Genomic DNA, 27,903 nt, shown 5'->3' with positions numbered 1-27,903 from the left:
TTGTTCTCATTCTTTCAGGTTTTTCGTCAAGTCCTAGTTCTAGAGATTTGGCAAGATTATTGCTTGTACTCATTATTGATATAATGAAAGATTGTTGTTGTTGTCCCGTGGACGTAGGCACATATTGCTGAACCACGTAAATTCTTGGTGTTATTTATCTTGGTTATTTGTTTTCGATTTCCGGAGTTTGTTCTATTTTTCCCATTCTTAAACGCGATATTCTCGAACAGTTAGATAAATTAAAACTTGTACAAAAAGCAAGTATAAAGAGTAGTTACCTATCTTTTTTGGAAGAACCGGAATCTGTTTTTGCAGTAGTTGGAGACAACTGTTTTTTCAATAGCTTGATAGGAACTTGGTCAAAGTCCTACACATTTTCTTCTGAGATATCTTCTACATCACTGTTTGAAATTGGTGACAAAGATCGGCAAACATGAGCATGCGATAGTTTAAGATTTGGACATTGGTAAAACAAATTATACAATTAGGAATGACCATTGGTCAGAACTGGCAAAAAGACGTCTTCTGACCGATTCCCTTTTTCTTTTGTATGACTGAGCACTTCTGTCAGGCGGCGAAGCAGAAGATGAAACTGTAGTTGATGACACTGTGATGTATTTTAGCAAGCTCTGTGGAGTTGCTAGTTCCATGGTTAAATCTTCTGAAACGTTGTAAATCAAGACATCGTTCATGTTTAACATGTTTTTCCTAGTTCCAAACCGTAAATGAAAAATCTTCTTCTGCCCTATCAGTCTACGAAATTCATTTGGCAATTGATGTTGATCCACCAGTCTTGGATTGAGCACTAAATCTCAGCAGGTTGTGCCAAAAAGCTTCTCACCAGATTTGCCAATAATTAAAGCAATCATTTCAATGGTTTCGTCCTCAAGGACCAAGTTTAGTTTGTACCTGCATGTAAAAGTTTAAATTAGATAAGATTGAACATCAGTGATATATTTCTTATACAAAACCAAAGAAAACACGTTGAGAAAAACTGTTTAGTGTTTACTCTTTCTGATCAAGACATTTTGAAGATCAATTGATATGAAGTAAGTGAAAAAGAAGAATGAAAACTTACGGAAGAAAAGAATTTGAACAAATTATTTGACATAGTGGATAACCATTTGAGTAAATAATGAATGTCAAATATTTTTAGTGAATATTAGTTTTTTTAGCACTATCGTTTTAACAGATTGATTAATTAACCAATGCAATGAAAAACAAATGCAGAATCTAGATTTTTAAACCCATCATATGATGAATACTTCGATTGAGTAATATCAATTTATTATTTTCCAATACCACTTAAAGTGGGAAGCATAGATTTTTCATTTGTATATAACTATAATAAACTGTTCCTATGAAAGATACTGTTATGCATTATGACAGCAATAATTTTAACCAATAAGATGGAATGGATTTCTAATTGCATAACATTGATATTTTAAAAAAAAATTATTAGAACACCAATAATTTTAGGCAGTAAATTGTAACATGAGGCACAGGCAAAAAAGAAGAAATGGAAGAAATATTTTGTGCAATTGGTGATATAATCATAACATGTTAAAAAATACCAAGGAGTTGGCAGCTGGTTTGCATGTTTTTGGCAAATCAATTGCCCAGTTGTTTGATCTTTGTGCATTTGTTTGGCACATTTTAGGCAAGCACTGTACCACCAATCGTAGTGTGTGTCAAACTGCTTGACAGATGCTTTGCAGAGAAAGGTTTTGTACTGTAAAACAATTTAACAAAGACTTGTATAAGAAGGATTAATAATATTGATATTTTTAACCAAATGTGTCAACATGCACTCAACATTTTTAACAAAAGATAAACAGATTAAATAAGATTAAATACCCAGTACAAATCTGGATATAAAAAAGCCAACTCTTCAATTGTTACCTTCTTTGCTGTCTGCAAGATTTGAGCTTTACTGGCTTGTTTTGAAGAGGGTGGCAGTATTTTTAAAGGCTCTGTGAATTTGGAAAAGCTGCATAGTTTAAAATAGCACATTAATTGACACATTTTGTGAGAATAGCCTTTCTTGTATTGTAAGAGCATATAACATTTTTTTAATAAATTGTAAACAATATTCTTCATGAACTTAGTAGACATTGTTATGACCGGCAGACGGAATTTATTTACTTTTTATTCCAAAAACGATACATTTTAAAAGACTTACAATCAACTTGGGGACATCAGACCACCTATGAGTATCAGGATTTCACATTGCAAATTGAGTTTACAATTATAGGAAACAAATAGAGGTTTAGTTGTTCTCTAAATCTGGAAGTACCTGTGATGTTTTTTTAAAAGACTATTCGCAATAGCTTAAACCAACTCGGTCCCTTTCGTTATACATTCCTTCACTAATTCCTCCCTAAATACCATGAAAAGAAAAAAAACAAATCAGAATTTCACCCACTGCACAAAAACCCATCAGCATAGTGTGAAAAAATCACTATTTCACTTAAAGACTGCCACTTTACTCCAAATAAAATCCCAATTTCCAAAAGTAAATTTTCAATTAATTTCTCAAAAGCAATCATTTCAAAAAGCCCATAAGTATACAAAAATATTACCGAAAAATAGAGATATATTGAATAAGTAAAGAAGAATAACTTTAGAGAAGGGGATGGAGGGGAAGCTGTCATGAGGGTCAAAGGCCATGAGATTACCCAGATCGACTTGAATATGTTGCTGCCGTGTCTCCATTGCTGCTTTCCTGCAGTTGCTTTTCATCCTCTCCATTCGACAGTCCAGGTCTGCAACCCCAAAAACATACAGAAACGATTAGCTTCGCGGTCGGATTATCAAATCATGCGGTGACAGGACCGACATACACGCAAATAAAAAAATTCATCAATTTGTTTTTTCTGAATCCATAATTCAGATTCGAGTTCGAATTCAAGCGACTGGATATTTCGATTTGCCGTTGATTGGAACGATCTGGATGAATTTTGGTTTCGGGATTCTAGGAGTGGACGAACGCAGGTTTTTTTTTTTTTTTTTTTTTTTTTTTTTTTTTTTTTTCATTTCATGAGCGATGAGGCAGATGAAAGCAGATGGAAGCAACCGGAAGCAACTGGAAGCAAATAGAAATCCTGACCAGACCAACACGTGGGCAAAACCGAGATGAACTAAGAACAACTTCAATAAAGAAACTAATTGATTCAAAACATAAAAATCTTCCAAACCAACATAAACAATACATTTGATTCCCAAACAGAACCCAGAATCTAAAATAGTAAAAATGGTAAGGAATATTGCGGATTACCTTTGACTTCATCAAGCTCGCGTGATCGTACTGATCACCCTGTAAATTTTATATATATATATATATATATATATAATAAAACAAAAAACACACATGAAACCAAAAATAATTTCAGGGAAATTGATAGATAATCAAATTTATTTGCAGAGGCGAAGAGGGGTAACCTACCGTACTACAATTTACCTCTACCAAGTTAAATGGATTATACTCATCCAGCCATCTTGCCCACTCTGATGGAGCAATCTTTCTTCAATTAATCTACCTTTGTTGGGCAACTATGACTGAGTTATGGGTTGTGGATTTAAGATTTCTCTTTCGGGGAAAGGAGGAGGATTCTAGGTTGGGGAAAGCAAGGAGCAAGGAGAAAAAGGAGGGTGCCCAAAAAAAGCTAAACGATTTCTAGGGTTTGATGGAGCCTGCAGCCAGTTGAAGGAAAACTGAGGCAGGTTTTGGGATTGAAGTGATTTTTAAAAAAGTGGGCATGAAAAAAAGTTGGAAAGGTTTTGCATGTTTAGTAAACTTTTAAAATCAGCTTTATTTCAAAGTTTTGGATGAAAATAAGTTAAAAATCTAAAACTGCAAATAGCAGCTTCCAAAAACCAGTTTATTTTCAAAAACATGGGTGAACCGTAAGTTTTAATGAATTTTTCAATAACCCAAAATTGCCCTTCTTTCCTCACACTTTCAGCTCTCGCCTTCAACACGCTCTCGCAATACCCGAACCAGAAAACCAGCGATCTCTCTCATTCCAAAAACCAACGATCTCTCTCGTTCTTTAGGTTTCTCCGACTCGGCGTCCTTCCTTTGGTAAGCTTCTCTTCTCTAAAATTTCATTATTATTTGTTTGGATTTTTAAATTTGGGGACAGGAGAGTGAGAGGGAAAGAGGGGTGGGAAGAGCAAAAGGATGAGTGTATGGGTGTCGGGAAAAAAAATTGGGAATGGAGGGTCGGGAAAAAAATTAATTGGGGAAGGTGATATGGTTTGTGGAAAAGTTTAATTGGGAAAAAAAATTAATTGGGGAAAAAATTAGGGTTTGTGGAGCAAACAAGAAAAATTGAGAGAGAAGTTTGATTACATCTCTATTCATTTTTTTTAGAAGGTCTACTTCTGATTTATCTTAGGGTTTAGGTATCTATGAAAGGGTAATTTCCTATAAAGCTCTACTCTGCTTCTAATCTGTGAACTCTGCTTCTAATTTGTCATGAGCCGTTCCCTCGTCTCTTGTGATTCAGCACACCCCTCTACGACACTGTTTCATCGTCTTCTTCAAGCTCTCGCAGTCTCTTCTGAAACTCCAACCTCCAGGTCAATGCTCGTATCTTATCTCTCTCTCAGTCTGCTATCGTGTTTTATATTATTATTTTTTTCTTCTGAATTCTTCATTTATGTTATTCTTTTTAATTAGTACTAGGTTTGAGTTTTTGGTTCACAGTTTTTGGTTTAGGCTGATTAATATCCTTTTTTCATTCTTTTCATGATTTCTGCTAATTTTATTTGTCTAATTTTTGTTTATTTGTAGAAAAATATGGTTATATTTGGTTCCTTTATCGATTTATATATATTTTTATCATGATAGTCATCCAAAAATGATGCAGAGTACTATCTATGAGATTGTGGTGTAACTTAGATGTGGTGTAGTCTCTAGTTGGTGGAGGTTCTTGGGTTACATTTCGTTTTCCTGTTACGACATGATAAACTTTAAATATACATATTTTGAATTTAATTGGAATGCAAGTGTTAAGATCTGTCATGGTAGAAGGTCTACATTCCTTAAGGATATAAGTGATAATATAACATTTTATACTAAGTTTCAGCATGGGCCAATTCAAAACTTGAAAAATGTTACCTAGACAATGGTTCTTATAGGAGGAACCAGTGGTTTTTGTTGGAGCGTTGTTGTTAGTGCTTCATGTTTTCTATATCGAATGTGCAGTCCACACTTGTGTCACTCGGCTGGATGAGTTCCATGTAGTAGGTTGTTTATTTAAAATACTAATGTTCATGTGGTATTAAATTATCTGGTCAAATATTTCTTCATGCTCAGTACCAAACATAAGTCTTGTGTAGAAGGGTTAACTCTGGAGTTCAATGATAATCTGGACATCCATCCTTTATTTGTTGGCAATTATTCTCTCAATGATTCAGTTGGTTTACCTCTCTCTCAATGATTCAGTTGGTTTACCTCCTACCAGTCTTCTGTTGCTGTTCTTGCTGTTGTTGTTATTGCTATTGTTTTGTGAATTGTTGCTGCAATTCTTGCTATTGTTTTGTGAATTGTTGTTGGATTCTATTGTTGTTTTTGCTGTTGTTGTTCTTGGTTATATTACAATATCATTTGTTATTGTTTTAATATATATATATATATATGTATGTATGTATGTATGTATGTATGTATGTATGTATGTATACAAATCAGTAGTTGGTATCGATGGCAAAGAAGGGGGCATCTTCGTCAAATCCTTCAGATGGAATGCCCACATTATATCTATATTTTGTGATGTTTGCATTAAGGAGGTTGAGGCCGGGTAAACACTTTAACGAAGAAGGATATGCAAATATTAGAGCTAACTTCAAGGCAAAGACAGGGCATGATTATAAAAGAGTGCAACTAAAAAAATAAGTGGGATGCACTTAAAAATCAATGGAAGTTGTGGAAAGAGCTAGTTGGTAAAGAAACTGGCCTAGGGTGGAATTCGAGCAAGGGTACCGTTGATGCCTCTGATGAGTGGTGAAATAATAAAATTCAGGTTTGTGTATTTATCTTTTAATATGTATTATGATATCATGCAATATGTATTAACCATATTCTTTCTTACTTGTAGATAAACAAAGAATATAGAAAATTGCAAAAAAAAGGGCATTAGTCCTGAGATGGAGGACAAGTTGGATAGGATGTTCTCGAGTACAGTTGCTACCGGTGAACATGCCTGGGCACCTTCATTTGGAGTACTACCACTAGAGACAAGAAAGGAATCTATAGGACAAATTGATTCAGATGATGAGGAAGAAATTGAGACTATGCAGGATCTAAGGCAAGCTAGTACGAAGGGAAAAAAAAGAGTGGCTTATCAATGAGAATTGCAAAAGAAGAAGGTTGATAAGAAAGGGAAAAAAAGTGGAGGTGTTGCAAAACTTTGTGGTCAAATTGACTGTCTTGTTGAAGCTTATGAAACTAGGAGTTCTGCAAACTCATTGATGAGGTCGCCGCATATAGGTACTAGTACTCCGGAAGTGTTAGTGGTTGTTGTACAATTGCCTGGTTGTGAACCACCTAGCGAGTTACGGTTGTTTGCTACATATTTATTTTGTAATGCAGAGAAGCGAGAGGTGTTTGGCACGATGCAAGATCCTGAAGTCCAGTTGACTTGGTTGAAATATATGTTCAATAAACAACAATAGAAGCTATAACTATGAATAATTACTATGTGTGGTTTGTACTTTGCATTAAGATTATGTGTTGAATGTTGCTTATATTTTGTGTTTATTGAATGTTGGATTATATGTTGAATGTTGGATTATGACTTGTTCTTGAATGTCGGATTATGACTTCTTAGTGATTGTTGGATTATGACTTGTGGAATGTTGAATTATGTGTTAGGTTACAGGTGTATATTCAATATGAACACCTTTGATGATGATGTTGAGGATTTGAAGGATGGTCTAATTATATGCGCTGTAACGAGAGCTGTTGAAACATATTATTTAAAATATGTCCACAAAACTCCGTGTATGAATTCTTCCCAAACAGGTAATATTTGGTTGATGGAAGTACTACAAGGAAATGATGTGCGATGCTATAGAATGTTTAGGATGAACAAAGATGTTTTTTTATAGATTATCCAATGACCTGCAAACTAATTATGGATTGAAAGGTTCAAGGAGAATATATTAGGAATGTTCTTGCATATATTGGGACATGGTGTGAAAAATATATTAGCGCAAGAGAGATTTCAACATTCTGGTGAGACTGTTAGTAGATATTTTGGTGCTATGTTGGATATCGTATGTAAGATGGCTATAGATATTATCAAACCAATGGATTCGGAGTTTCATGGCATTCCCTAAGAAATAAGGAGAGATACAAGATGCATGCCTCATTTTAAGGTAAAGTTTGACTCATCTTCTAACTTATTTGCAAACTATAAGTGTAGGTTGACGGTTTTCTTCTATGTTATTATTTTTAGGATTGTATTGGTGCTATAAATGGAGTACATGTTGAGGCTTCAATACCACATTCGGATCAAGTTCCATACATTGGTAGAAAAGGAATGCCGACTCAAAATGTTATGGCTGCATGTAATTATGACAAGCAATTCACATTTGCTTGTGCCGGATGGGAAGGCACTGCACATGATACAAGGGTTTTCTATCCGTGCTACGAAATCCAAATTTACACTTTTCTAAGCCTCCAAATGGTAATCTTATTACTTATTATAACATTGTACATACTTGCTTTCTATAATTATTACAATACAAAACAAAATTTTCAATTTTCAGGAAAATATTACTTGTTAGATGCAGGGTACCCACAAATGAGAGGTTACTTGGGACCATATAAAGGAGAAAGATATCATCTTCCATATTTTCGTAGGGGTACCGAACCAACGGGTCATAAAGAGGTATTCAACTATGTGCATTCTTCTCTTAGGAGCATCATTGAACGAACTTTTGGGGTATGGAAGAAAAGATGGGCAATTTTTAAGGGATATGCCTAATTACCCGTTCAATAAGCAAGTAAAGATTGTCATTGCTACAATGGCTCTTCATAACTACATGAGGAGGTATTCTAAACGTGATCGCCATTTTGATGACCCCATGGATTATTGTGAAGAGAACGATAGTAGTGACGATGATGATGAAGAATACCAAAATTATCAAGCTGAAGGATTACATGAGATAGAAGCATTAAGAAATAGAATAGCGGCAAGTTTGATGAATGCATCTAATTAGACTACTTTCAAGTACATTAATGCCTAACAATATTGTACTAATGAATCCTAACTATTCAATTTAAAATATTTCAATTGAAGTAGTTTGTCATACTAATTAATATTTAAAATAAAGTTTATAAATATTTTCTTTTAGAAATAAAGTATATTTAGTAATTCACCTTTATTTGTTAAGAAAATTAAATTAATGACACATCTAGTATTATACCCTTTTTAGTCATTTCACACAGTCACAGCTGTTTTACATAAAAGTTTACCAAACACTATAATACTGCTTTTTTTTTTCCAAAAGCACTTTTACAAAAAAGTTTTTCAAACACTCTGCTGCTTTATTTCACAGCTGCTTATTCTCGCAGCACAGCAGAAGTAGTTTTTTTTCAAAGCACAACAATACCAAACCAGCCCTGAAGCGGTGGAAAGGAAGCAATGAAACCGTGAGAGAAGAAAATTAAAAGGGAATGAAACCGTGAAAGCAAGATTGAAGCGGTGGAAAGGATAAACAATGAGTCGAAAAGAGAGAGGGAAGAAGCAGCGAAAACCCACGCGTCCCATTTTTTTTTCCGTTTGATAGCAAAGCAATAAGGGCAAAGTTGAAAGAAAAGAAAAATGGGCGAGGGAAAAATTGGATATTCATTGTAGAAGTAATAGTGAATTGAGTCTTAAACGACACAACGAGAATTATCTTGAAAGTTAGGCTTTTAGTATATATATATATATTTTGGCCCAAGGTTAAGAGTTAGCTTTAGCATGGTGTATACGTTTCACTAATAGACCACCAAGAAGATAGCAGTGATCAAAAACACATACCAAAAATTGTATTTCATTGGTCGAGATGCCTAATTATTCTCTCAAAATCACTGCCCTTATATTCTGGCTCACATTATCAATGGTTTCCACAAACACATCAAGCTTCATCTTGATTTCATCTATCACTAGCTTCATAGCTACGCTCTTTTCTTTAATAGCAAAATCAGCATTGTGCAACAGTGATTTAATACCATTTTTAAATTTGTCAGCAAGCACCCAGATGTTGTCCAAGTCTTTCATTGTGACGAATGTTCCAATCTGCATTTAGCTGATTATCTCCCTCTGCACTTTCAGTCCCCTTTCGTAGTTATTCCAAAGTATATTACACCATTTTCCAACTAAACCTATTGGAACAGCGAATGCTCCTGCTAAGGCCTTTACAAGTAGTGGTGCAGCAATGGCAGTTGACACTACAGAGAAACCAATATAGAGACGAATGTTTGAGAAACTGCAACTTCATAAAAGAAAACTTGATAAGAAGTTGAAATCAGTGAATGCTTGAAGGAGGGTGCCAAATGTTATATTTGTTGGCACATTTATCTCTATATTGGTTTCTCTGCAGTTTCTTAAACATCGATACCCGGTTCTTATTAACAGTCTAAAACAGTACAAAGAACTTATCCATGAAATGATCCCCAGCTGCGTTAAATGCCCTCAATTCTTTTAAGGTTCTCTTACATTTGCCTCTGCCCGTATTTCTTCCTCAAACTGCCTAATTGCAACTTGAATTATCAGCTGGTTATTAAGCGCACGATTAAGACATTGTTCGAGGGAAGTAAAAAAGTTCAACAATAGAGCACAGACATCCAAACATTGCACAATTCCAAAATGTTAATTCGAGAAAATCAAACCTCACAAACTTCAAGATCGCTGCTACAAAACTCATCTCAAGGAGGCTGGAATCCAACTAAGTTCGACTATCATGCTCATTTTCCCAACGACAGCCTATCGGTGGTGTACGCGCACCTATTATCACCTTCATTCACATGCCGCGATTTCTCCGGTAAGGCTTTAACAGGCTTCTCAGGATCCTTTTGGTGCTCTTAAATTGCTTGGTCAGAAGTAACCCAAAGCTCTCTCTCTCAGACATCCCTCTCTTCCAACCAGAAAAATGACATCATCATCTGTAAATTTTTACTATGTATATGTGTGTGTTTTAGTAATTTTGGTTTGTCCTATTTTTATTCCAAGATAAAGAAATTATCACATTTTGAAGTATTTCCCTAGGATATTCCTAAAACTGAAAGTGACCTAATTGCACTCGTTTATAAATAGATTATCTTGAAATGCAATCCTCATTTCTCATTTGTAGAGAAACGGAGAAGAGAGGGAGAGAAATGCCAAACATAGCTGTAAAGATCTACAGTGTGTTCTTCGAGTTCCTCTTGAAACACCATTTGCAAGACCGGATCCAAACCCAACTCGACGAGTTAAGCACCTTTCTCTTTCTCTCTCTCTCTCTCTCTCTCTCTCTCTCTCATTGTCCTCATTTCTAGAACCGCCATGGCATCCATGGGGCCAACCACGCCAATCTCTCTCTATTGTGTGTATATTAGCTTGACCTAAATTGTGAATTGTGGGTTTTTTTTTCTCTGTTAAAAACATGGAAATTTTTATGTCGTCTCTTTCTCTCCCACACACACACAATCACACACATAATCATCAGCCCTTGGTTTAACTTTCTGGCCAATTCTAGCTAGATGTCCTGATAACTATGTGGGTAATTTGTCACGGATGTTTGGCCATCTACTTGGGGTTGTCAGCTATCACGATAAATTAGAAGGTTTTGGAAAGTGGGTTTTCGTTAATTTAATGTTAATTGAAAACCCATTGATGGATTTTTCAAGTTAAAGTAATTGGTTTGGTGTTTTTTGGAAGAGATCCAAATTCTTTAATTTTCCAGAAACCTAGATACATTGTACATACACTACATGCACATGACAATGCATATGATATGCTCACAGATATGAACTTAACCCAAAAATCCATAGCTCACAACTCTCTCTTCGAAATCAGAAAAATGACACAATGAGTTGTGAGTGTTTACAATTTATATTGGGTATTTTCTCATTTCGCTTTTGTGCATAGTGTGCATGGAGCATGTGCATTTTGTCCTATTTTACTTCCATAATTAAGAAAATTGATCATTTCTGGCAATGTTCCAAAAAATATGTGAATAAAAGAAGGTGTCAATAAAGGGAAGCTTTACCATTGTTGATGTCTCTATGTTAACGTATTTTTGGATAACTTTTTAAGGACTTCAAATATACCCCTAGACTTTCATACAAAAATCTAACAGATAAAGCAAAGTAATGTTACACTTACCACATATCTGTGTTGAGAATAAATCTCACATTGATAAGAGAATGGACCTTACATGTGTTTATAAGTAGTTGGGCTACTCCCATGGTTTTACGGTGGAACCTTAACTTCTTCATGGTATCAGAGCAGGTTGGTCCACGTGTGAAGCCCAACGGTCATAAGTGCTCCATGTCATCTAATTCATTTTTTCCATGTGTTTGGCTTGAAAATTTGCCACACATGAGGGCGCATATTAAGAATAAATTCCACATTGATGAGAGGAAGGACCTTGCATGTGCTTATAAAAGGTTGGGCTAGTCTCCATATTGCCAATTGGTTTTATGGTCGAACCCCAACTTTCTTCATGTTATCTGCTTAAAATGCATATACACATATCATGTTATAGATCATAGACATGCCATTGAACCACAAAAGTCAAGAACAACTTTGTAACTGCAAAGATTGAATAATGAGCATACCTATAGCATCAGATGAAGATGATGATGCTATGAAAGTTCTTTGTAGCAGTTAACCTTCTCCTCTTTAGCCATTAATCCATATTAACATATGATAACACAATCCTAGTACAATCTCAAGTCCTCAAAACTCGAACCACTATCAGTACTATCAATCCCATAAGAATTGGGATTACTAAAAAACTTATTAACAAGACTTTTCTACATTTAATTCTCACACTATAACCAGATCCGATGTTATTTTCATACTCATATTCTAACCTTCTAACACTTGAGCATAAAACATAACATCCAGTATATCGAATTATGGAAGTGATCACTAAGTCTGAAATAAACCAAAAACTTATCCCCACATTCAAATTTACCTATACATTTAAAAGCACAGAACTCTAGAACTTCATCTGCACACTTACAAAATTAATTCAAGAATCACAAGACTCTAATGTGCATTTTGTAAACATATGCACTTATCATATTACATGACTCCCACTTATCAAAATGATCTCAACACACCAAAGTCAAGAATCTAATTATTAACCATAAAAGTTAACTAATCACAACAAAACAATAGTTCTAGAAATGCATCAATAAAATCACAAATCAATTTTCTAGCAAATCAAACTACCATTTATAAAAATTGTCTTCTGGTACAATCAATCACCCAAAAGGAAAAATTGAACCCTTATTGAAAACCAAAAGAATAACAAAAGAGAAATAAGCTGGAATACTATCTGAACTAATCATACCAGCATATCAACTAACAAACTGACTTTTATTTCAAGGTCTGCAGCTTCAACAACCAAGAATAATCAAAGAAGCATCAAATGCAATCCTTAAGGATTTGATTTCTTGCTCACTCCCACTTGTCAAAAGACTCTAAAACTCCCATCTTCATAACATGGCCTAAACACATTATTTGGCAGTGCTTTTGTAAGTGAATCTGCAACCATCAAATCTATTGACACATATATTACCTAATTTTTTCATTTTTTTGACCACTTTCTTCACCTTAAGAAATTTAACATCCATCAATCTCGAGGTTGAAGTCCTCTTGTTGTTCTTTGAGGAAAAATACAATTGCATTATTATCACAGAACATCTTCACAGGTCTTTTTACAGATTCAACTATCTTAATCTCAGTGATAAAATTCTTGAGCCAAACTGCGTGCTTTATACCTTCAAAGCATGCTACAAACTTAGCTTCCATTGTAGAAGTTGGCACAATGGTTTTCTTAGCACTCTTCCATGAAATAGCAACTCCACTCATCATGAAAATATAACCACTGGTAGATTTTCTTTCATCCCTATCACCTACAAAATCTGAACCTATGAAACCAATTAGTTCCAATGAATTTTCTCAGCCATACATCAATATGTGTCCTTTTATTCTCTACAAATATCTCAAATTTTCTTTGCAGCAACTCAATGAGCCTCTCTTAGATATGATTGAAACCTTTTTAGCAAACCAACAATGAATGTTAAGTCTGGTCTTGTGCATATAGTAGAATACAAAGGCTACCAACTAATGAAGCATAAGGTTTTATCTTCATTAATTCAACCTCATATTCACTGTTAGGACATTGGTGTTTGCAAAACTTGTCTCATTTGTTCACTGGAATATCTTCTTTGTTACAATTCTCCATGTTGAACCTGTTCAGTACTCTTTCAATATACCCTCTTTGACATAAACCAAGTAGCTTTATGTTTCTATCTCTCACAATTTTAATTCCCAGAACATAATGGGCCTCACCTAGGACCTTCATGTCAAAATTGGTCTAAGAACAGCCTTGGTCTCCTACAGTAATTGCTTGTCTGAACTAGCAAGAAGGATATCATCAACACACATAATTAAGAAAATAAACTTTGAGCCCTTAAACTTGAGATAAATGCAATCATCCAACTTATTTTCTATAAAACCATGTGCAATAATCGCTTGGTCAAATTTGAGGAACCATTGTCTTGAACCTTGCTTAAGTTCGTATATTAACTTATTATGCTTATAGACCACTCTCCTTCTTCCTTTCAACAAATCCAGTAGGTTGTACCATGTATATATCTGCCAACAGATATCCATTCAAGAAAGCTGTTTTTACATCCTTTTGATATAATTCCAAATCAAAGTGAGTTATTATAGCCTAATAATCCGCATGGAATCCTTCGAAGAAACAAGTGAGAAAATGTCATTGTAGTATATTCCTTCTCTTTGAGTGAAACCCTTTTGCAACTAATCTAGCTTTATAACTCGCAATTCTTCTAGCAGCATCTCTCTTAGTTTTATAAACTCATTTGCATTCTATAGGCTTAATATGTAATGTCTTATTCACTACAGTCCAAATATAATTCTTGGACATTGAATCCAATTCCTTTTTCATTGCCTTCTGCCATAAAACTACTTGAGCACTCTGCATTGCTTGATTATAGGTTATAAGATCATCAATGTCTCCTAAATCAAACTTAGCTTTTTGTAGATGCACATAATCTTGTGGAATGGTAAGTTTTCTAATTCTTTCAGACTTTCTTGGTGAAAATTGAACAAATAGCTGATCCGATTCTTAAGCATGTTGATCTTGAATTTGAATACCTTCAATGTTTGATTGTTTTGCCACTTTTTGAGTTCTCTTGTGCAACCGTAGTTTCATCCATCTCTTGATCTGAATCAAAGTTGGATGCAAGCAGCTGTGGCAATATAGGAACAGATTCATAATTCGTCTGTGATGTACTGTCAGTTTGTTGCTCAACTTCTTCAAAAACAAAGATGTCTAGTACCAATTTTGATACATCCCCATCTTCAAGAAACATTGCATTATGAGTTTTCTGCACTTTAGTATGTGCTTGAGGATAATAAAACTTGAAACCTTTTGACTTCTCAAAATATCCAATGAAAAACATGAAGTAGTCTTAGAATCAAGCTTCTTCTCATTAGGATTATAAAACCTAGCTTCAGCCTTGCAACCTCAAACATATAAGTGATCAAACTAGGTCTTCTGTGTGTCCACATTTCAAAGGGTGTTTTTGGCACTGCTTTCGAATGAACTCTATTCAGTATGTAATTTGTTGTTTTCGGAGATTCACCCCAAAAAAATCCAAACAATTTGGATTTGGTAATCATGCTCCTTACCATCCCCATTAGTGTTCTATTTCTTCTCATTGCCACCTCTGTTGAGGTGTACCAGGGGTGGTATATTATGCCACAATCCTTTGTTGCTTAAGAAAACAAGCAAAATGACCTTTTTGTTGGCCTGCTTCTGTGTACACGCCAAAGTGTTTCCCTTTTCTATCTGATCTAACAATTTTAATCACTAAATTTAATTGTTTTTCAACTTCAAACTTAAGGATTTTAAAACAATTAAGAGCTGAGGACTTTTCACTGATCAGGAAAATATGACAATATCTGGAGAAATCATCAATAAGCTCACAAAATATGAATTTCCACATATGGTTTTAACAGGAAATGGACCACATATATCAGTGTATATAATTTCAAGTAGACTATGACTTCTTTTAGCATCCAATTTCTTTTCATTAGTCATTTTTCCCCTTAAACAATCAACACAATGAAAGATGCATTTTTAAAATCAATGGAAAGAATTAAATTCAATTTTGACAACTGGGAAATCCTATATTTTGAAATATGTCCCAATCTTTTATGCCAAAGCATGAAAGTGTGATCAGAACCATGCATCCTTTTGGGTGTGGTATTCAAAAGACGGGCATTCAATTTTCCTCTATTGTACATTGTAATCCCCATAAATGATCATGCATGAATGCCTTTCCAATTAATGAACCTTTACTGGAAAACTTAACACATATATCATCACCAATGAAAACATATTTCTATTTAACTAATTTTGATGCAGATATTAAGTTTCTTCTCATTGTAGGAAAACATCATCCAATTGCATTATGAAACCAGTGACTAATTTAAGTCTAACCACCCAAATAGCTTCTACATTGACTTTTGTTCCTTTTCCAACAAAAACATTGAAGCAACTAGTTTCTTTTTGTTTTCTAAAACCAAGAAATGAGTTTGTAATGTGAACTGATGATATCAAACCACCATGAATTAGGAGAGATTTCAATGAAATTTGATTCCTCACAAACATAAACATTAGCCTTTCCTTTAAGCCTTAACCAGTCCTTAAAAATTTCACAATTTTTTCTGTAGTGACCCTTAGTCTTACAATGATGGCATCTAACCTTTTCTATGTTTTTAGTCTTCACTTTAAAATGGTTAGACTTAGAGGAATTGAAATTCTTAGCAAGCACAACAATTTTATCATTAGGCTTGGATTTAGAAAATTTACCAAAATTGAAGTTCTTCCCCTTAGCAACTTGCACATAGTTGACAGATTCAACTTCCTTTGTTTCTCTCCTGCTTTTGATGAATTTCTTCTTGTACACACTGGATTATAAGCTCACCCACTATCCCATATTTGTCTTGAGTATTGTAAGAGACTTTCAGTTGGCTGATTTCTGAGGCAAAGCTTCCAAGATCATGAACACCATTTGTTTTTCAAATATTTTGACATCCATAGAATTAAGTTTCTCAGCAGCATCAGTTAGCTTCATAATATGATCTATGATAGAAATTCTTCCTTCAAACTTGTAGTTAGTGAGTAAAGTCACGTGCTGAGCAATCTCAGCATTTTTTGATACTTTAAATTTGCCTTCAATAGCCTTGATATAATCAGATGCAAGATCACACTTCTTAATACCCCCACACACAATGTCAATCATTCCACTTTCCAATATTGAAAGTGCAACCTTATTTTCCCTTCACCTCTCAAAATCAGTCTTCTCGGCTTTAGTACTTTTATATGTGAGAGGCACTAGTTGTGGTGTATCAAGTGCAATGTCATACTCATTTAGTGTTAATAACAATTTTATCTATCTCCTCCACTTCTAATAGTTGCTTTCACCAGTAAGTATTGGCACAGATGCCAAATCGATTGATTTAAGCGAGACTGCAAAATGCAACAATGAAATCAGCACTTTGAATCTTATAAGATTCCTGATTTCTATCCACTTCACTCAAACCATACACAATGAACCAATTTAATCATATATATATAGCCTTGCAATCATATAAAAGAAGACACATATAGATAAACAATTCACCATGAACATTATTCATATATTCATGTTCAAAAGATACCCAAAATTTGCATCACATGTATCTGCATATTCAAATTTCCAATTACACAGATTAAATTAATGCAGTATTTAATTGGCAGTGGAAACAATTGATTAGATTGAAAGACATTGAGTGGGATTCGGTAATACCAGGTATGATCGAAAATTTCATAATTCATATTACTCTAATCTTGTTATCTTTCCCAAGCATGTTCAAATAAAGAAAATTTACTGAATCAGGTATATGATCAAAAATTTCATAATTCATATTACTGTAATCTTGCTAACTTTCTCAAACATGTTCAAATAAAGAAAACATATTATGTAGATTGCAACAATATTTCAAATCTATGTACATACCTCTGAACTGAAGATTATGATAAGTTTTTCTGCGATTATCATAGATTGATATAAGTCATGGTGTACAATCGTGCAATCTCTAGAGAGAGTGAGCGAAGAAGGAGCGAGAGTGAATGAAAGAAGAGAGGGAGAACCAAGATTTTCCAATTGTCATATTTTTACTTTTACTTAAAAGGTGAGTTAATGGCTATATAGTCTAAACGACATTGTTTGTATCAAAACTAATTAAAATGCAAGTTTTACTAATTTTCGAGTTTCGACAGTTCTTTGATGAACACACCAGATTTGATCTTGCTAAAGTTCTTAAACAAAATTTTTTAACTCAACATCAATAATCACCCATGGCTCTGATACCACATGTAAGATGCATATACACATATCTTGTTATAGATCATAAACATTCCATTGAACAACAAAAGTCAAGAACAATTTTATAACTTCAAAGATCGAATAATGAACATACCTGCAACACCAGATGAAGATGATGAAGCCATGAAAGTTCTTTGTAACAGTTAACCTTCTCCTTTTTAGCAATAATCAAGTGCTCTCAAAGAATAGGGCGTTGAATCAATACGAGCAGTGGCTAGTGTTTATATACTAAATATTATACTTACTGTTCTCCTATTAGAATCAGCATAGGATTCAACTATCCAATCTATATTAACATGTGATTAAACACCATCCTAGTATAATCTTAAGCCCTCAAAACTCGAACCACTATAACCAGATTCAATGTTATGTTCATACTCATATTCTAACAACCAAAGCAAGGTTGTTTCATATGTGAAGCCATACGGCCACACATACTCCACGTCACCCGAGTTATATTGTTCACATGTTAAGCTTGACTATTCGCCACACATGAGGAGGTGTGTTGAAAATGAATCCCACATTGATGAGATGAGGGACCTTACATGTGTTTATAAGTAGTTGGCTACTCCCCATATTGACAACTAGTTTTATGGTGGAACCTCAACTTCTTCAATTTGTACCATATCACTAATAGAGGTAGGTACAAATGATAGTACAAATATATGATAAGAGTAGCATCCTTTATTAAAATACCAAGCACTTGAGAATTTTTGGCCTTTCTAATAGGCAAGTTGAGAATGCAAACAAAACCACTCATTCGTCCAGGGTTAAAAAAATTATCCATTCTTTAAATTAGAGTAATGTTAGGAATACTAAATTTATAAACTAAATTTGAAAACTAAATGATGTGTCACCAATAGGAAATGAGCACGTTTATCAACGTTTAAGTAATAATTCAATTATCAATTTCCATGTCATTTAGTTTACAAAATTTAGTCTCCCTAGCATTACTCTTTAAATTATTATAATAGTTTTGGACTCTCTCTCTTCCTCTAATAATAGTAAAAAAAACATAAAAATAAAGGGAAGTGTTATTGACACTCTAAAAATCTCATTTTACACTCCTCACAAGTGTATTTTTTTTCCTAATATAAAAAGTTTGAAGTGTAGAATGAGATTTTTGAAGTGTTAATAACAATTCCCAAAATAAAAATAAACAATTAACTACAAACTAACAACATAGTTTACGTCAGCATAAAAACAAAGGGGTTTAATTAAGAAGAATTAGAGAGCGAGCATTTTTGGGAAATGGGAAGTGTACTTGGAGTTGGAGAGCAGCACAGAGTAGAACACAGTTTAAAGGGAGGCAGATTGTCTGTCGTCCTGTTATGGTGCCCTCCCCATGCCCTCCTATTTGTGCGGTCACGGTTAAGTCACGTCAACATTTTATATTCTTATTGCTTTTTGTCTTATTATCTCTATAAAAAAAATCAATATAAAATGTTGACATGATTTAACCGTGACCGCACAAAATAGGAGGGCATGGGAGGGCACGGTATTATGATGGCAAACAATCTGCCTCCCAGTTTAAAGTGGTGAATGGGTGAGTCGTTACGTATGTTATATCTATGTAAAATGCCATACTAACTCTTGGGAAGATGAAACAGTAGCTTATTGAAGAGGTAAAATCTCACAAAATCATGCATTGTATTGTCCTTTCAGTCCATTCATGCACAAAGCAAGGCCACAGTATTATAATACAAATGTAATTGTCACTTTCCATCATACAACAAACCAAGAAATGCCCTAAGAAAATGTTCTGAGTTTAACATGGATGTGGCATTTCTGCAGCCTCAATTATTGACTGACACGTATTTATAAACTTAACTTTCTTTAACTTTTTTGTCAGACACTTAATATGTGTCAATTAATGACTGAAGCCATAGAAAAGCCACACGCATTTTGGACGCAAAAGATTCGATCTATGAGAAATCAAGGTCGCCAACCCTCCATGCATACAACTTCCACCCAACTCATATTTCCATTATACTATACTACGCTCATTAATCGATGTATGGTTTTAAATGTTTTTTACAATAATATATTTACACTAAGGAGTAAGAAAAATGATTGATATCAAACTCGTCATCAAACCTAAGATTTTTTTACTTACAAGTAGAGATAAAAATGGAAAAACTATAAGCATTAGAGGTTAACCAATATTACAACTTGCATGGACCAACATGAAGTTTAACTAGACGTAGAATTTAACAAAAATATCTGACAAACTATCAAGTTAACCTTATTATTATCAAATATCATGTATATACATACATTGGCTACGAGTGATATGCTCTTAATTAAGGTAATTAAGAGCAATTTAGATTAGTTAAGGTGATTAAGAAAAGTAAACCATACCATAACTTTCACCCAAAAAAAATATATATAAAGCGAACATAATGAATGAAAAATCAGGGTCCACAGCAGCAAAGTAGTTGTCATTTTCCACCATACAAACAACAAGAAATGGACAAGAAAATCAGGGGTCAAGCCGCCAAACGATGATATTTGCATTAGTACATATTTATAGTGCTAATCAATAAAATTACAAAAATGTTAAGACTTGGAAAAAAAAAAAAAAAAAGCAGGGGAGCTGAAATTACATAGAGCATAAGGAACCAAATATTTAGTTTCTTTTTTCTGGAGTTAGTATCATTATCATATGAGTTACATTCCATTTACAGGATCCAAAAATGGGTAAACTCCTTCTCAACCTAAAATAAACCATAATTAATTAAATAATTAACAAACTAATCATGATTAGGGATTGAAGATGGAGCTGCCACACTTGCACTTCCAACTCATGGGCTTGTAGTTGCTGGAGTTATCATCGCCTCTGGCATAAGCAATGCTGGATACAACTTTGGAGGAGTTTTTGCTGCCTGTTATTGCATTTACTTGGGGATTTTCAGGCATTTGAATTGCCTCGCAGTGCGCACAGGAGCTGCACCTTCTCTCACACCTTGGAGGCCTCGAACCTATCTGACCTCTCAGATTCACTTTACTCTCTTCATTCCCTGCCTACCCAAATCAAACAACACAAAAAACAACCAAAAAAATTATCACATTGGGTTCAAATCACAGGCGTTTGATGAAAGTTCTCTGAGAAAGTTTTGAACTTATAGCCCACTGGATAAAAACCCACCTGGGAAATGGCAACTTTGTTGTGAATTGCTCTGCTTTCAGCCAATTGGGTACAAAATCTGAACTGGGTTGGGCACAGAATCAAGAGAAACATAAGGGAAATTGAGTAGAAGTGGAAGCAACCCATTAAAGTGGAAGCGGAGAGGAAGATTTTGGAGGTGAGGGAGGGACAAAATAATGAAATGGCTTGTGAAAATTTAAGTGGGAAAATTGATGTGAATAAACAAACTAAAGGGTCAGAAATCCTGTAAGCGAAAGACAGGTTAATATATAAGTTTGATGTGCTTCTGGAGGAGCAGCAGAAATGGGGGTTTTTGAGGTGATCGTCTGATGGAACGTGGACGTAGATGGATGCTTGGATGGATGGACAAATGAGAAAAATGGCAGAGAGGAGCCAGTAAAAAGGAGGTATGAAAAGGGAATAACTTAAAGCCTCGACTTGGGAGTCCTGTAAAATCAAAATGTTTTATAAAAATTTGAAGGAAGAAAGGACGAGAACTAGAAAATAACAGCAGGGTTAGATTTGGGATAGAGGACAAGGAACCCCAACAGCGAAAAATCACTGAAATTTTAACCCCACAAGATATGAGATCAGTTGGCGCTAAAGGACATGGATTTTACAGCTATGGATTTTTGGGGGTTTTCGCTTTCAGTGGAATTTTTATTTTTTTGGTGGGAAAAATTGTTATTTAATATTCGATGGAAGTTGTTTTCTGGGATTTCTTGCTGCGGTGGGTCTGAATCTGATCAGCACTTCCGCAGTAGCACAACATAATCACGCTATCTCTCTCTCTCTCTCTCTCTCCCTCCTGAATAATGATAGTGTAATCACATGCACAGTTTCACATGGCATGCTGCAAAAGATGTGAATCGAAAAGTTGGGTTTTCATCATTCTTTCGAATCACATTCGTTATTTTTTTTACTGCCACGATGTGAACCGTCAGCAAGTATAGAATAGATTGAAAAACTAAAATGGGTGACGGGTGTGGTCCGTTTGGGTCAGAATTGAAGTGCGTTGGACTCCAAGGCCCCAAGCTATCCAACCCGACTTTAGAGAGAATAATAATATTGGGAAGAATAAATTTTAAACCAAATTTATAAATCAAATGATATGTCATCAACCGAAAATAAGCACGTTAATTAATATTTAGCTAATAATTCAATCACCAATCACCAATTACCAACCACCAACATCCACATCATTTGGTAAAGATTTAGAAATTTTGGTCTCCCTAGCATTACATTAGAGAAAAACCCAACTTATTTTGTGACACTAAAGAAATTGGATTTTACCATTAAGAATCAATTAAAGCATGACATGTGGATATAAATATGATGGATCCACCACGCAATAACTTTCCTTTTATTTCATGGATGCATTTAATTTCAGTGTTAGACTGCCTATGTTAAGACAGGATCAAACCATTCGTAGTTCACCCTGTACTAATCTGTGAGATTCTTGAGGCATTAACGAGCATGTCTGACTAGATTTTAGTCTACATAACGAAACCATATGAGAATTAGAATTTTCATTCGTCATTCAGCCATATCACACAGTTTTCCAACACAATTCTACAATCATTAAAAATAATCAATCAACGACCCAAAGATGCATAATATAACTATGCTAATCAACCAATACAGTCAAGTATTGATTCACAAAATTTGATAAAGCAAGTGTCTTTTCTGAGTAATTTCTATTCACAAGAATCAAAGGTTTCGGACTAACTCAGCGGAACAGAACAAGGGTTAGGATTTTAGACCACTCAATGGAATTCAACTCAAGAATGCATATGGTTCCCTATTACAGAATAACTAGGCGGAGCTATAAGCATCCATCCGATAGCGTGATTCCCTAACGCGGATTAACCAGGCAGGATCACCTATGGATCTAATCTAACCAAGTAGGCAATGATCGCCTAATACAGATTAACCAAGCAGAAATCACCCCTAGAATGCATACGGTCCTATGCAGATTAACCAGACGGGACCATCCCTAGGGTGCGCATGGTCCCCCAATGCGGTTTAATCAAGCGGGACCATGGACATGATGCCAATAGGATAGTTCCCCAATGCGGATTAACCAGGCATAACTACCTATGGGAATCAAGTAATCAAGTAGGCAGTAACTTCTCAATGAGGATTAAAATAGAAAGAGCCATCAAGTCTCTCTCTAATTTCTACTTCCTACTTTTCTTAACCGTAAACCATATTAATTATGTAAATAACAACTTATAATTAGTCATTAGAAGAATAAAGAACTTTGGGATGTTTACCCATATATGCAAGCTACAGGTTGATCAAAAGTGAAGTAGTTTGTTCCTTACTCCTTTCTTCTATTTGAAACTAATCAATTAGTAGCGAAACTAATATCATATATCCCTTTTTAACATGTAACAATGTGTATAGTTTGACAAGATGAAAACCAGCTTGCTCCTGTCCAAATGTATACAGATACATATATATATATTCACCTTCTGGGAAATCAATTGACACATATATAAAGCAGTATTGCAAATGTAGAAATCTCGTAGGATTGGATTTGTGAAGCTAATTTCACAATACTAATTCAAAAGTAGTTTTGATTGATCAACTCCAAACACATGCTTTATTTGAAATAGTGGAAACAATAAATATATAAATACACACACAAAAGTATAGTTTCATGCCGTGAAAGCTAGTTTCGTTTAGCTCCAGTATTTACATCCACGTATATATACGCACACACTTAATAAAAAACTAGCATTTCTGCATGCACTTTCGCGCATGCGAAAATTTGTTTTTGATTTTAATCATGGCGAGTTACAAATTTTTAGTTATGAATCTTTGGGTCATTGATACTTGAGAAAAGTATGGACCGTATGAATATATTGATATTAAATTTTGGAAACACTAAAATTTTTTTATAGACAATTTCAAATATTATACGTAGTGAGTTTTTAATAGAAAAGAGGACATATGCTTCCGACTACAATTCTTTGCTTTGGCCCCTCTTAATTCAACAAAGCTCCTCCAACCATGTTGGTTTCAATTTGGCTTTTTATAAACCATCGGTGCGAGGAAGAGAATGATATCCTTCGACCTGTCAAAAACAAATTGTATAAGGCAATTGTACTCTAATAGAAAAGATAAGAGAATAAAACGAAAATAAAAGAGTAAACAGGTAAAATTGAAAAAAAATAAATAAATAAAAGTTAGAAGGTGTTGCAGTCATATTTAGAATAGAAATGTGATTGTGCAAATTCTAGTAGATATGGGAATGTATCTTAGGAGTTGATTACTTATTAAGAGTTGTAATCCTAAAGGAAAAGGTTTTTGCCTATCCTATTACTATAAATAAAGGCACAATGGGGTGATACAAACACACCTCACAATTAAATCATTCTCTCTTCTCTCTAATTGCGGTCGGTCCCTTCTCTCTCTCTAAAACCCTAGATTAGTTCAATCAAATAGGCCTACAATGATGCATGAACCCCTTTATGTTTATATTTTCCTTACGATATATATATATATATAGTGTATATGTTTATATATTTGTCAATATATATATTTGTTTCATGCATTACGCAATTAAATTGCTATGTGGAATTGTGAGTCAAGGCATATTCATAAATTAGAAGCAAATCTAGGGTATATAAAACCCTAACCATGCTGAAAAAATATATGGCGTTAGGCATTATGCGGCACCACCGCCGCACCACCACTGTGGAGCAGCAGCCTATTGGGCTCGCTGTCCCTGCACCACTGCTGGGCTTTGGCCTGGATTGGATGGCACCACGGGCCCGAAGACGCCTGCCCACACTCGCATGCCCGCAGCCATGCTGGGCTTCGTCCCCCTTGCCCCGGCCTGCATGCCGTAGCCTTTTTGGTTGCTGGGCTTATGCCACAGCCCAATGATCTCGACCCTAGCCACAGTCGGGCCTCGCGTGACCCAAACACTCAAGCCAGCTTTGTTGGGCTTGCTTCCTGCGCCATGGTCTCGGCCCCAATTAAGCCAGCAGTTGTTGCTGGGCTTCAAAACCCATACGGTCGCGGCCTGAAGCCACCCATAGGCTGCATATTGCAGCCAATCCCGAGCCCCATTTTTGGGCTATATTTTTCGACCCAATGCTATTATTTGGCTTCCACGATCAACCATGTTTGGTCCCGATCAACCATTTTTGGGCTATATTTTTTATGTACTTTTTTATTATTATTTTAATATTTAAATAATATTAAATGATTTTTTTTGTTTTTAATAAATTTTTTATTAATTTTTTAATAAAAATGGGTCCCGGATCAAGCCACGTCAGCATTTAACTGAGAAATAAAAGGCCAAACTAACGGAAGATATAACATTGACACAAATTCGTAAGATGAGGTATGACATTGTCAATTTTAAAAGATGAGGTATGAAAGTGTCATTTGACCCATACTTGAGGTAGTTTTTTGAATCGTTGACATACTTTCGTAGTAACGAAACTCTCACACTTGAGTTCCCGAAGAAACTCAAACCCACTATACTTAAGTCAGCACATTGCATTCTGTGTTTCTTGCAAAAACCTCTCATTTATGAACTAGTCGTTCATAAAAACTAAATTGAACCTGTAGTTTCAAATTTAGTGCCTTTGAAACCCAGTTTTCATTCAAAACATACCACATGAAACCTGTAGTTTTCATGCATAAATTAAACCAATACATGTCTATAGAACCTGTATGTTCTACGATATATGTCTATGGATCACCATATGACTAATCACGTTTTTTTTGTACCCTCTGTTTTAGGGACATGTCGAACTTGAACAAGCTCGATTTCATCGCTTTATAAGTCTCTGGAAGAAACTATCTGAAATGGGTTCAAGGCGTGAAGCTCCATCTGATTGCAAAAGGTATTAGAGCCGCCATCGAGGCTCCTACCGATGACAAACCTATTGACGAAGCTCATAAAGCTATTGTAATGATCTTCATTCGAAGACACATCCATGATGCACTGCGGACCAAGTACCTCGCTGAAGAGGACCCACGCACCCTCTGGCTTGCTCTGGCCAACCATCTCGATCACCAGAATGACATCTTCTTGCCTGAAGCAAGAAACGACTGGTAGCATCTTCGTTTCCAAGACTTTAAGTTCGTGAATGAATACAAATATGAAGTTTGTAGAATCCGTTCACTGCAGAAATTCTGTAAAGTGGAACTAACCGAATCAGATCTCTTGGAAAATATCTATTCGACTTTCCATGCCACCAATATTATCTTGCAGCAACAATATAGGGCACATAAATTCACCAAGTTTTTGGATTATATCTCTATTTTACTTCTCACTGAAAAACAAAACTAGCTTTTGATGAAGAATCATCAAGTTTGACCTACTAGCTCGAACGCCGCGCCTGAAGCGTATGCAATTCTAGCAGCCACAAATGACGAAAGAACCGTCATGGCTGTGGCAATGGACGGCAAGCCACGGGCCCAAGGTCAACAGAATGCCACACCTAAGTGAGGAAATGTGATCCAGTAGCGTCCACCACTTGCCCCTAAGGCCCCGAACATTAGGAATAAGGGCAAAGCTCCGGTTCAGTCAACTTCTACTGAAATGGACATGTGCTACCCCTGTGGATCAACTGATTATTGGTCATGCGTATGCCGAGCATCCCCTGAGGCTATTGCTAAGTATCATTCCCGTCGTGCATCTAACTTTGCATATGTGGATCATCCAGAAGATGCGACTACATCAATGGAGGTATTGGATTTTCAGGGGGCGTCAGCTCTTATGGATGAATAAAATAGACATGCTTTTAGGGTGTTTACCCTAATGGCCAAACCCACTAGGAGTGGCCGGCCCCTCTTTTCTATTTTTCTAGGTTTATGGTTTAATTTTGAACAATTTTTCTAAGTTTTTGGAATAATTTGTTTGGTTTTGGTTTGTTTTGAATTATGGATTGATTATTTGATGGATATTAGTTCTCAAGTTGTTTGATTGAATGAATGGACTTATATTTATGCATGTGACCAATTCAATCAATTTATCTCTAGGTATGTCTAGTAAGGAAGTTAGTTGTCTGGCAGATAGTGCAACCACACACACCATCTTGCTTGAACAACACTATTTTACTAACTTAATACCCAAGAAAGCCCCTTTGACAACTCTCTCAGGCCCATCCAACCTGATTGAAGGATGCAAAAAGGCTCGTATCATGTTGTCCAATGGTACTATCTTAACCATTAAGAAGGCATTCTATTCTCCACGTTCCGAAATAATGTTGTTGAGTTTTAGAGATATTCGAGATAATCATATCATATTAAAAACACTGAAGACAATGGTTCTCAATTTCTTTGTATAACTTCATACGAATATGGCCAGAAACGTATTCACGAGAAGTTAGAACGTCTCTCTAGTGGGTTGTATATCACAACCATTCGCGGCATAGAAGCCCACAATGTGGCCGCCCCTATGCCTGAGTTCCAGGACACTTTGTTGCTTTGACATGACCGTTTGGGACATTCTAGACGTGACATGATGCGCCGTATCCTCAAATCATCACATGGGCATCATTTACCTTTCTATGCTGGATTCCCGCCATGCAAAGTGTGTTCTATAAGGAAGTTAAATACTCAACCCTCACATACAAAGATTATTCATGACCCCCCTAAGTTTCTTTAGAGAATTCAAGGGGACATTTGTGGACCTATCCAACCAACATGCGGACAAGATGGTCACATGTTTGCCTATTGTCTACACACAACGCTGCGTTTGCTAAACTCCTAGCACAAATCATTAAGCTAAGGGCTCACCACCCTGATTATCTGATTAAGTCAATTTGACTGGATAACGCTGGAGAGTTTACGTCACATAATTTTGACGATTATTGCATGTCAGTAGGGATTGATGTGGAACATCCTATACCCTATGTTCACACCCAAAATGGCCTGGCAGAAGTTTTCATAAAGCACCTTCAATTGATAGCTTAGACTAACCAAACTGCCCGTATCTGTCTAGGGCTATGCAATATTGCATGCAGCTATGTTGGTCCGCCTGAGGTCCACCGCTACTTAACCACATTCACCGTTACAGTTGGTCGCTGGATACTAGCCTGACATCTCGCAT

General features: G+C 35.4%; 1 protein-coding gene, 1 long non-coding RNA gene and 2 pseudogenes across 3 annotated transcripts; 1 reads left to right on the top strand and 3 right to left on the bottom strand.

The window, feature by feature from the left end:
- Nucleotides 1-331: 331 nt before the first annotated feature.
- Nucleotides 332-3,686, bottom strand: LOC137746569 (uncharacterized). 2 transcript variants are annotated; one of them, XR_011069869.1, is made up of 5 exons: nucleotides 3,446-3,686; nucleotides 3,278-3,316; nucleotides 2,679-2,765; nucleotides 1,903-1,990; nucleotides 332-401 (listed from the first exon to the last, which is right to left on the bottom strand). It is a non-coding gene; the product is annotated as an uncharacterized lncRNA (long non-coding RNA). The 2 variants fall into 2 exon arrangements; XR_011069870.1 differs by lacking the exons at nucleotides 332-401; nucleotides 1,903-1,990 and adding an exon at nucleotides 2,027-2,380.
- Nucleotides 3,687-5,707: 2,021 nt separating this feature from the next.
- LOC137746891 (L10-interacting MYB domain-containing protein-like) lies at nucleotides 5,708-6,678 on the top strand (annotated as a pseudogene).
- A 2,390-nt stretch (nucleotides 6,679-9,068) lies between these two features.
- Nucleotides 9,069-9,815, bottom strand: LOC137747887 (UPF0496 protein At2g18630-like; annotated as a pseudogene).
- A 10,549-nt stretch (nucleotides 9,816-20,364) lies between these two features.
- On the bottom strand, nucleotides 20,365-21,158 carry LOC137746668 (EPIDERMAL PATTERNING FACTOR-like protein 2). The gene is made up of 2 exons (XM_068486668.1): nucleotides 20,823-21,158; nucleotides 20,365-20,698 (listed from the first exon to the last, which is right to left on the bottom strand). The coding sequence occupies exons 1-2, from the start codon at nucleotides 20,946-20,948 to the stop codon at nucleotides 20,438-20,440; spliced, it is 387 nt and encodes a 128-aa protein (XP_068342769.1). The 5' UTR covers nucleotides 20,949-21,158; the 3' UTR covers nucleotides 20,365-20,437.
- Nucleotides 21,159-27,903: the final 6,745 nt, after the last annotated feature.

The sequence above is a fragment of the Pyrus communis genome, chromosome 10 (assembly GCF_963583255.1).
Source record: "Pyrus communis chromosome 10, drPyrComm1.1, whole genome shotgun sequence".
In the NCBI taxonomy this organism is placed as follows: Eukaryota; Viridiplantae; Streptophyta; class Magnoliopsida; order Rosales; family Rosaceae; genus Pyrus; species Pyrus communis.
The sequence above is the reverse complement of the archived record's forward strand: the minus strand, read 5'-3'. Positions and strand labels throughout refer to the sequence as shown.